This window comes from Ipomoea nil, unplaced genomic scaffold (genome assembly GCF_001879475.1).
Source record: "Ipomoea nil cultivar Tokyo-kokei standard unplaced genomic scaffold, Asagao_1.1 scaffold1940, whole genome shotgun sequence".
NCBI classification, from domain to species: domain Eukaryota; kingdom Viridiplantae; phylum Streptophyta; class Magnoliopsida; order Solanales; family Convolvulaceae; genus Ipomoea; species Ipomoea nil.
The window spans coordinates 837,076-848,976 of NW_017618368.1; the positions used below are offsets into that span (position 1 = coordinate 837,076).

At 39.4% G+C, this 11,901-nt stretch overlaps 1 protein-coding gene across 1 annotated transcript; it reads left to right on the forward strand.

Moving 5' to 3' along the window:
• Positions 1-963: 963 nt before the first annotated feature.
• LOC109146855 (uncharacterized protein At4g02000-like) lies at positions 964-1,956 on the forward strand. The gene has a single exon (XM_019294527.1). The coding sequence runs from the start codon at positions 964-966 to the stop codon at positions 1,954-1,956; it is 993 nt and encodes a 330-aa protein (XP_019150072.1).
• Positions 1,957-11,901: the final 9,945 nt, after the last annotated feature.

Below are 11,901 nucleotides of genomic sequence, written 5' to 3' on the forward strand. Positions count from 1 at the left end.
TGTGATAATATTATTATGGCTATTTATTGCTAATTTTTTTTTTTTTTGAAAGTTACTGGCTCTATTACATTGTAGTATCTGTTCATATACTTTCTCAACCTACTGAAACACAAAGAACCAATAACGCCTCCACTGAGGCTCGAACTTATAATCTTCCAAATGGAAGTCCAACCCACATACCATTGCTAATTTGGTTATTTGCAATTTTGCCATTCATAATAGTAATAATATTATCTGGGTTATGGAGAGTGATTTTGAATCAATTTAGTAATTTTGGAAAAACATATTTTCTAGGCAATTGACTTTTGCCATTAATTCCATAATTCATTTAGTTCTTGGAATTATGATTTTAGTTCTGATTGCCCATGTTTGGTTAAGTATGAATAAATGAATATTTTGTTCAAATTCATATCCTTTAGTTGGTTCATACTCTTTAGATTGTTTTACGCATTTGATCACATTAAGTGCATAATATTATGTTTAATTATGTAATTAGGGTTTACGCATTCGATCACAATCTGGTATAATCTGTTTGTCAAAATTTTAAGTATTCCTTGCCAATGTGATTTGATTTCAGTTCATTAAAGAATAGCCAAAGCATCTTTAATTTACTGAAGTCTCTTAAGTTTTCAATCTTGGTTAATTAAGGAATAGCTACAGCATATTCAGCTACCTAAGATTATTAAGTTTTAACAACAACAAATCAACCAACTCTAACTGCAAGTAGTCAAGAACGGACGGAAATTATATTTCTCTCCGCAAAGCTCGTGATCCTCGTTCGAGTCCGCCGATCGTGATTCCGATCACGATCTCCGATCGTGGCCTTCTCTTGTGATCGTGTCTAAGAGTCTATCTCCCTAGTGGTCTAGGGTTTCTGGTTTATTTATCTGTTGCTGTTCAGTCTTGCAAATGAGGATCTCACAATACATTGTATCCATAGCATATCTTCTAATCTGCCTCACCATGGATGTCCGCCAAATTGAGGAACGTTGCGCCGAATTAACGATCGCTGAAGAAGAAATCAATGGGCTGGAGGCCCCAGATCCACCAATCCCTATTGTTGAGGCGTCGCAGTATAATCTGATAGGGCGTTTTCTCACCGATCGCACAATCAAATTCGACCATATGCAGCAAGTCATGGCATTGGTCTGGAGGCCGGTGAAGGGTATGTGTGCGGTGGCTTTAACGGAGGACCTATTCCTCTTTCAATTTCCTCATCCGAAAGATCGACAGAGGGTGCTCGACGATGGACCCTGGTCTTTCGAAAACCACATCCTTGTGTGTGAGAATGTGCCACCGGAGATGAGGCCGGAAGACGTCCAGCTAGACTCCATTACATTCTGGGTCCAAATTCACGGTCTGCCGGCGGTGTATGTCACATCTGATTTTATCGCCAAAATCGGAAATTATGTGGGGAGTTTCGTCGCCATCGACCCAGGTAATTTCGGGGGATCGTTGAAAAGTTTTCACAGAATCAGAGTCAAGCTGATGATCGCATCGCCGTTGAAGAGGCGGATGAAACTTCTCCGCAAAGATGGTACTATACAGTGGATTACGTTCCGTTATGAACGTCTCAGCATCTTCTGTTTATGTTGTGGATTGCTGGGTCATACGGACAAGTTCTGTTCAAAGGTGTATGAGGAGGGCATTCAACCTGAGGCGTTCCCATTTGGCAGCTGGATGCGGGCAGGACAACGTCGTCAACCAAAACCGGTAGGTGCGAAGTGGCTGTTACCTTCTTTACCACAGCAACCAGAACCGCACACCCCACCGGGACCATCGCCGCTTGAATTGGTGGCAATGGAGGAGAATGTAGGACTGCAGGGTGAATTAAAGAGACGTCGGGAGGAGGATGAGACGACAAGTGATGTGCGTGGGGAGGACGTGATGATGACAGAGACTTCGAAGAATCTGACAGAGGCGGGTCTGGACAGCCAGGCTCGCCCAGCCAAATGAGTCTAATCAGCTGGAACTGCCGGGGTTTGGGTGGCACCCGGACAGTTTGTGAACTCTTGGGCGTTGTGTCCAAGGAGCGACCCTTTTTCGTCTTCTTGTTAGAGACGAAAGCAAAGGCGAAAAAAATTGAAGAGGTGAGAATAATGTTGGGTTTTGAAGGGGCTTTTTGTGTGGACAGAGTGGGTATGGGGGGCGGCCTGGCTCTCCTGTGGAGGGATAAGGAAGCAGTGTCGTCGATGAGCTATTCAATTAATTACATTGATGTAGAAGTCAGTTTTCCTGGAAAACCGAGGTGGAGACTAACCGGTTTCCTGGTTCATACTCTTTAGATTGTTTTACGCATTCGATCACATTAAGTGCATAATATTAAGTTTAATTATGTAATTAGGGTTTATGAAATTTTAATTTACAAATGCTAGCATATCCTTTTGGTTTGATATTGTTTGAATTTGTAAATTCAGTTATTTCTCATAAATTTGATCTTTATGCATTAAAACATTTTCCCATGGGCTTACAGTTTAAAAAAAAAAAAATTAAAGTATATATTAAGTACATTATTATTCAAAATGTTGGGTCTCTTTTGGTTTGGACTCATCGGTGTTTGAATATTAAGTTTATACTTTGAAATCTCATATTGTAAATTGCTTTAAGTTATGCAATTTATTTGGAATATATGAGTTTAATGCTTAATTTTATGCATATTTGTCCACCGCATAATATTATGTTTTTAAATTATGCAATTTTATTATTCCTTTAGCAATGCATACTTTGATATGGAATTATATTAGTTCCTATTTAAGTTGGACTTACGCATAAACTTTAGTCGCGGTAGTGCATGAATTTAAGCACATTTAGTCTGCTATTTTTAGTTCACCATTTAAGCTTTAATCATATGTGAACCTTACAGTTTTCTGGTGTATACCCTAAAGTTTTAGGTTCATATCCCCAAACAGTTATACATTAAGTATATATTAATCGGGAAGACATACTATTTTTAATGGCCATGACTTAAGAACATTTTGAGCCACTAGTCTCCTTAAATTGATACTCTATTTAAGGAATTGGTTTCCAGTGAGACTTAGTCTCTAACCACCTTTCCTTGGAATATATTTAGATTTTCCCATCACAATCTGGTATAATCTGTTTGTCAAAATTTTAAGTATTCCTTGCCAATGTGATTTGATTTCGGTTCATTAAAGAATAGCCAAAGCATCTTTAATTTACTGAAGTCTCTTAAGTTTTCAATCTTGGTTAATTAAGGAATAGCTACAGCATATTCAGCTACCTAAGATTATTAAGTTTTAATCACATAAAGTTTAGGCAAGAATTTGATAATTGTCTAGTGATCTTATAATTTTAATTTGGTTTTGGAGTAGCCACAACATCCTTAATCTGTTAAAATTATATATTAAGCGATTTATTTTGATCACATAAAGTTTTGGACATATCATTTGTGATTAATTGTATGTAATATGATGAAATTTAGCCCACATGCAATTTCGTTATATTTGTACAATTAATCAGGATGAAATACTGGACTACGGTCATAATTTAGCCCACAGGCAATTATGTATCGGAATGTAGTTTAGTAGTTTTATCAGTGACGATAGAAATAAATCAATTTATTTACTTTATGGTTATTTGTAAATAATTTCCAATTCTATCATGAAGTTTAATTTTATGATGTAAACTTTAGATCATATTTCTTAATTTGTCCACAGGGATTAAGAAAGAAAAGGAACATGATTTCTTAAGTTTTTTATCATAATGATAGCAATGAATCTTATTGACTAAAACTTTAGCCTACAGGCAATTTTATATCATTTGATTCTTCAACTCATTTGATAAATGGTTTCATCATAAATAAAATTTTTCAGTTCGATCTAATTGAGTAAAACTTTAGCCCACATGCAAGTTTTATGTCACTAGATTCTTCTTGTAACACCCCGAAGTTTTGCAACTTTTAAAACTTATATAACAAAAGTCAATTCTCATTAAATCCCAAAACAGAGTAGTACTAAACATACGAGTGCGGGGTGCTATGCCACATCTGAGCTGGAGAACTCAGATGCACAGGCTAAACTAACTAAATATCCTCAATACATCGTCATGGCACGCAGGCCGAAAGGAAAACTATCTATCTACTCCAAGCTCTTCTAGCGCGCTCTGGGAGCTAATCCTCTGTGCATGAAAGCCAAATATATCTGTTCAGCTAATGATGCCGGTAACCCACTCCAACGCGTTGAAATACATTATAGATAGATATATATAGATATATGAAAATCATTTTGAAGCAGGAAGATATATACTTAAGAGACTCTAGTTTTAAAACTAGGAATGGACTCAGCAAATAGGGGTAAGCACAACAATCAATGATAACGGTTAAGTAGAATCATCATAAAGAATACGCAACTAAGGTCACAGTCTATTTCCACATCAATCATATCATCATTCAATCATCATTTGTGACACTCAATCAGACTGAGTTGGCGCCACGGGACCAATCGCATGCCCCGAACATGAGGGTTAGCGCATATAGCGCTAACACGGCCCCGCAGCACCCTACCTCATACCGCAGCATGAAGGGAGTTGATCGCAACCAACCCTTTAAAGACCGCTGACGAACTCAACGTCGGACCACAATCCTACACACCGCTGACGCGCCTAGTCGGTGGACTATGATCCCCTTTACAAGGGGGAACATACGACCCTACACACCGTTGACGGGCACAGTCGGTGGACCGTAGCGGATCAAGCCCTACACACCGCTGAGAGACTCAGTCGGTGGGCGAAGATCATCGGAGACTACGACCCTACACACCGCTGGCCCATCACTCGGTGGATCGCAGCCCTACACACCGCCTGATTACTCAGGTCGGTGGACTACAGCCTTCCTCGGGTTTATTGGCCCTACACACCGCCTGGCGCGTCCAGTTCGGTGGGTCATCGTACCCGAGGCCCATGTGGACCGCAGCCCAAGAAGTGAATTACTGACCGCAGCCAGGAGGATGAACCGCAGCTCATAAGTAACCAACAGTGGACCGTAGCCCTATATAATATTTATATACCTGACCGATCGCAACCGGCCTGGTTAACAGTTGGGATGGTTCTCAACCCATCCAACTGCCCGTATAGCCAATTTGATTGCAACCAAATTGGGGAATCATGCATCACATAACACACAATAGCACATAGTAGCACATAGTAGCACATAATAGCACATTGGGAAGGGGAAGACACATAAATAAACTTACGTGTGATCATTCACATACTAAGAATAGTCCTAAGGGGTTCATACGACTTCAACCTAGGTCAACGGGTTACCGATTCAACTAGCATGCAATACCTAAGACTCTTTTATCCTACGAACGATACCCAAAACATCAAACTAGACTCAAGCACGACAAACGGGGTCCGTTGGGACACCACGGGGGAATGGGGAACATCAAACGGGGAGGCCAAAGACCCGGGGTGGGTACGGACCAACGGGTAGCCGGTGGGTGGGGGTCACCCGCCGGCTGCCCGCTGGAGATCATCGCCCGGGCAGCGGGTTGCCGGCGGGCGAATGCCTGCCCGGCGCCTGGCCGCTGCCTGGCGGTGATTTTCGGGCAGCGGGTAGGTAGCGGGTACCCCTACCCCCACTGACTCTTTTATCACAATTACGTCCCGGGATCCTTTGTGGAACCCGAAACCATGCTTAGACACTTTTAAACGCAATGAACGACACCACGTAGGCAATTAACGGATCAAAAGCAAGAATCACGTATAACTCATCCTATTATGACTTCTAAACATAAACAACACCCGAACATGCGAATTCCCACCCAAATATATATCAAGAATATTATAACACAAATTCCCAATCCACCCTAGGGCTCTAATCCCTCCCAAATCATCAAAATCACAATTTATCTTTAACATCAAGAAATATTAAGATTTGTCAAGAATCATCACATCAATATCAAGAACCTCTTTTCAACATCAAGATCATCAAGATTATCAAGAATACACATAAATCATCTTATCAATCATCAAGAATATATTACAAATAGCATAGAGGAATTAATCAAGACACAAGCATATAGAAGGAGGCCAAGGAAGGAGTTTATAGCGAAGAAAATAGGTTTTGTTGAGACATGGGTTACCTCTTAGCCTTAATTAATTTCCTTGGCTATGAAGGGTCTTTCTTTAAGATTTCTTCTTTCTTGATTTCTCCTAAGGTAATTCTTGGAGCTTCTTGTGTGGTGAGAGATTATTGTGATGTGAGTTCTAGGTGCCTCCTATGTCCCTATTTATATAATTAAGAGTCCTGATTAGGGTATAAGTGGCATGTGTTTGCTAATTCTATTTCTTATAGGACTAAGGGGTTGGCTTTAGGGATAAGGGCCCATGGACTATGGTGGACCCCTTTTTGGCTAATTAATGGATTTTAATTCCCTTTTTAGGGTGGGTGATAAATTAATTAATTTGGTTTTAGGGGTCGTAACACGGGGTGTTACACTTCTGGCTATTTAGTAATTGAGATAGAATATTATCATAAGGGTTTAATTGAATTTAATAGAATTAAAACTTTAGTCCACAGGCGAGTTTTATGTCAATAAATCTCTCAACCCATTAGATAATAATTTTATCACAATTCTTAGAATTTATAAATTTAGCTCAATTATAATTCTAAGGTTCATGGTTTGCATTGGCAAAACATGTTTTTCAGTCACTTCCCAACATTTAGTCACTTCTATTAATTAATCCACGAATCTTGCTCGGTTCTTCGGACTAACTGTAGTAAGTTACGTGATTTGACATACACCTTTTGGATTCCATTAATAATAAAATGTATCTTTTGAGCCAAATTCTAACTTGGTTTTGGAAGGTGTATTTTTATTTTAGTATGTCCAACTATGGTGGGGATTATATCTTCATTATTTAGTTGGACTTTAATTGGAACCAAAATTGATTATTGAGTATGTCCAACTAATAGTGGGGAATTATGTCTTCATTTGTTAGTTGGTCAATAAATCAATTATGAGTATGTATATTATTAAGTCCACTTTATTAATTTCGCTGAAGAATATTTTAATCAGTGGGAGTGATCATTTAGAAAAAAGAAAAAAAAAAAAAAAAAAAAAAAAAAAAAAAAAAAAAAAAAAGATCATTAAGATACTCCACTAAAGTTTATGGATTTAAATAGCTTCATACATCCTAAATTTGATTGTATGTCAAACAATAAGTCCAAAATATTCCACAAGTATTAATCTTGTATTTGTTCATATAAATTCATAAGTTCAAATTATTGAACATTTGGTTGTGCAACATATTTATGAAAATGTTGTAACAATATTAAGGAATTTATTAGAATAAAAGCATTTAACTTGTGGTGCACTGTCATTTAATAAATTCTTAAGTGATGAATAGAGTCTTTAGTTTCTTCAAAATTGATCATGGGCCATTTTGGTTTGTAAGGCTCAAAACAATTTTGTGGGACATATAAGTAAGACTCATTATGTTCAGTTCATTTAAAATGAACATTGAAGTTATTTGGGAAGTTATGGTGTATGATTAAGATTCCAAATTTATGGACTTAGACCTTTGGTTTATTGTCTAAGTTATTGGAATGCTTCTGTGACTTGACTATCTTTTGGCTATTTTTGATGAGTGGGAGTAACAGACGTGTTAACTCCAAGCTCTTAGCTGTTAGAGATAGTACTTAAAGTTAACTTATAAAGAAGTCATAGAATACAGTTAGCATTATGCTAACATTAAGAGATCTCTACTTCAGGCATGCTTATAAAGTTTTAGAGATTATACAGTGTACTCTTTTGTACAATTTGGATGCGTTTTCTCCGTCAGTTGTGCACATAATGTATTTTGAGAAACATCCCTTAAGGTACCAAGAATAAACATAGGGTTTGTTCATAAAGGACCTAAGTTGGAGAATTAAAATGCATGTGACCATAATGGATACTACTCTGATTAAATAGAGGACATATCACTATGATTTGTGTGTTTTGTTCTTTGATGAAGGTTGTGCTAGTACTTGCACCAAGTGGGAGAATGTAAGATTTTCCCTAATAATATATATTGTATATTATATATTAGGGCCTTAATTAAGTGGTGCAAGTTGACTAGGCTTATTAAGTGGTCTGGTTGGACTTAATAACTAGTAGTTGTTAGTCAACCAAACTCTGTGCCTAATATAATCCTGGATTGATGGGATACATGATGATGGATGTTAGCACATTCAGTTACGGTACTCAGACTGCTCAGTAGACACCAATACACCATCTAGGGTTCTGAGTTTGGTCTGAGGCAAAATATGGCTAACGGTCTACCGTTAAGAGGTGTATCAACCATGGCTAGAGATCAACACGGCTACGATTCCGCTCTCATACGAGGTTAGTTTTCCCATATACTATTGTTCAGTATTAGTTAGACTATTGTATATCTAACACGAAGTAGAGAGAAACAAATTTTGCAGCCACCCACCTACTCTTGCAAATTCTCTCGAGCATGAAGAAGGTCCGCTGGCCAAACGCCGCCGGAAATGGATTGGCAATTAAAAAGTGCATGGGCTTCGTTTCAGAGTTTATGCACATATATATAGGATCAATATCCACTCTTCTAGATTTTGGAGTTTGGCTCTGGTAAGAAGGATTCCTTTTGCTGCACGCCAAAGGATGTTCTTGATCCGCTTTTAACTGAACAACATCCCCGTAAATCCCATTCCCAGTAACAGACGCTAGGACGTGTTGCATAGCGTCGAACCATAGGGGTTTTTCGATTAGGAATCTCCCAACTAATAGCTTAGATGTTTCTGTAGGAATCGAAACAGCCTGGTTGGTGGAGAAGAAAGAAATCTCGTCTTCATCACTGCAGAATCGTCGAAGTCGAATTGAAGTCGCCGCGTCGTCATTTTGGAAGGGGTCAGTAGGGATTAAAAAAGAAAATGAGAAAATGACAATTTTATCCCTATTGTAAAGGGGTTAATTTGATCTCCGGTGACAACTTGACGGAAAATGCACAGGAAGGACCAATTTTGCTACAAAAATTATAGTTGTGGACCTAGATTGCAAGGTTTGAAACTCGTGGAGAAAACCTGATAATGCCACTATAGTCGTGAGACCAAAAGTGCGAAAAACTCCCAGAAAGTATTTGATAGTAAAAGGCAGAAAATATAGTAGTGAAACTACGTTTATTTAGGCTGGAAAGAACAGATTTACAGTCTTAATTCTGGGCGCTTTTGACTTGCAAAAACATATCTTTTCCGGATACAGTATTAATTCCGGTCGAGCCGGGACGGGCAAAGCACGCATGGGGTTCCCCCATTCCTTTCCCTCCACAATATTTCAAATTCTCTAAAAGTATTGGTATTTAAAAGGAGGGAAAAACACTCTAAGGAAAGCAATATGTGACAAGAGGTGAAGGAAACTACATGTAACACCCCCCAAAACATGCTATACAAAAAGCCTTAACACATGCAGATATCACAACAAACACTAGCACAGCGGAAGATAAAAAGGTAACTGGTTAGACATAAATCCAAAACATGGGGTGTTATGCCACGTTTACTAACAGCGATAAACGCTACGGCCAAATCTGCATGGTATACAACTATCCCAAAACTCACAAGTCTAAAACTAAACCGGCTCACAGGCCGTAAGACAAACGAAAGGAGCTACACTATCGGGCACTAGACATCGCGCTCGTCTAGACATCACCTGAAAGAACACAAATAAACATGGAACGACGCCCGGTCAGCGAATAATGCTGGTAACCCACCAATACATGTGAAATAACATACATAGGTAAGGTATAAATTGTAAAACCATTTCCGAAACGGAATACATATATATAAGTGTAAAACCAAGAGTCAAAGCCAACATAAGACTCAACACTCTCAACAAACAACACGGGAACACATCCCAAGACCACAAGAACAACAAGACTCACAAAATAGTCAAGGCATGATCTATCATCACTCAATATATCAAAACCCGACAAGTACAACGCAAAAGAATAAGACTTACACAACTGGCAACACATGCCAAGGCAACACATGCCTTTGTGACTACACACGTCACAAGAGAAGAACTCACAACACCAGCTACAATAGCCCTCGTGACATCACCCATCACGAGTTGATATGCCTGCTTTATGCCCTGTTCCAACCTTATGGCTACTCCCAACCTTGTTTCTTCTTTCCAACCATTACCTCCAGGACCCCTGTACTTCTTAGTCCAACCTTTTCCCTCCGGGACCGTCGTCCCCCACCAACGACCACCAACGAGACCACCAATTTCATAGTACACAAGGTACCGTACACACACACGACGACACACGCCTTCCCAAGAAAATACGTGAACCTGACACACAGGTCACAACTCCATAATCACGTCACGGCCACCACGAGAACCGCTGCAATACCTTGGTGACTAGTGTCCCATACCACTAATCGTGCAATCCAGGTAAAGCCACACATGCATCACACTTCAATAGGAATCAATTAACGGATCACAACGAAGGTATGAAACATACTCAATCAAGGAATGGGTCACAGCCCACAACAACAACGATGAATAACACAAGTCATCATCAACCAATCGGAAGGTACAAACAACGCACATGCTAGCATTTAGACACCAAACTAGCATGCTCATCAAACGGATAAACCAAAGGTAGTTCCGAAGAACACACAAGACTCATCACGGTTCAACGAAACACAATGTTGAACACTTAGCATGATTCAAGACACCAAAGTCCTACATGGATACCTACCACATAGTTCTAGACATACGAAACATCAAGAAGACACTCAAAAGTTCCACAAAAGAACATCGGGAAGTCAAAAGACCAAATACCGAGTCAAAAGAATCACGGGGAACAAATCCCATCACAACACCGAAGTGTTCCCCGCGGGTAGACCCACGGGTAGGCCCCTACCCGTGGTTCCGCCCGCGGGTACACTACCCACGAGGCCAATGTACCTGCGGGTGGGCGGTGGGTAGGGCTCTGCCCGTCGTTCTGCCCGCGGGTACATCCCTGTGTCCAAAATATTCCCTTCGGGGATTTTCAACTCCAAGCTCAAATTCAAGTCCAAAACATGCCAAATCTCACCCAATGCAACAAAATGACTTGAATCATAGGAAATGCCAAGCAATGGCACACAAGAACCCTAAACAGAAGCTCTAGATATGCATTTTCACAAGACAAATGCATAAACACTCTCATTTCATAGCAAAAGACATGTAGAATCCAAGAAATCACATATAGGTAAGAAAAATAAGTTTTGTAGAGCATGGGTTACCTCTTGTAGACTAAAAGACTTCACTTTACACCTCAACAAGCTCCTCACAAGGCTCACTTTCCAAACCCACTTCAAGAACAAACCAAAAGGTCATAAAGATCCTACCTTTAAGAAAAGACATCTAAGATGGAACCAAAAACACAAGATAAGCTTAGATCTTACCCTCCTAGATGCCCAAATAGGTGAAAGGTTGAATCTTGGAAGCAACTCTTGAAGTCTTGGCAAGGTCTCAACTTAGCTTGGAGGAAAAGCTACTCACCTTTCTAGAGAGAAGGTAGAGCTAAATTTTAGAAAGTGTAAGGGGTAGAATGAAGATGTCTACTAGGTTAGGTTACAATACTAACACTAGATGAAAGGTCAAGAATGCCCTTACTAACATTAGAAAGTGTAAGGAACAAGGGAACTCTCTTCAAAGCTCAAGGTACAACTTGACTTTGGAGTTGACTAGTCAAATACACTAGTGATCCTGTTCGTTAAAGATTTCTTGGATTTCTTGCATACCTTGTGTCGAAAGAGTAAGGATTCGTGATCCTGTTCGTTAAAGATTCCTAGTCTTGGTTTCTATTTTTCCAGACGTATCCCAACGCCCTTTCGATCAATTTCTTACTTAATAGTCTAATTTAGAATTGAAAAAAAAAAAAAAG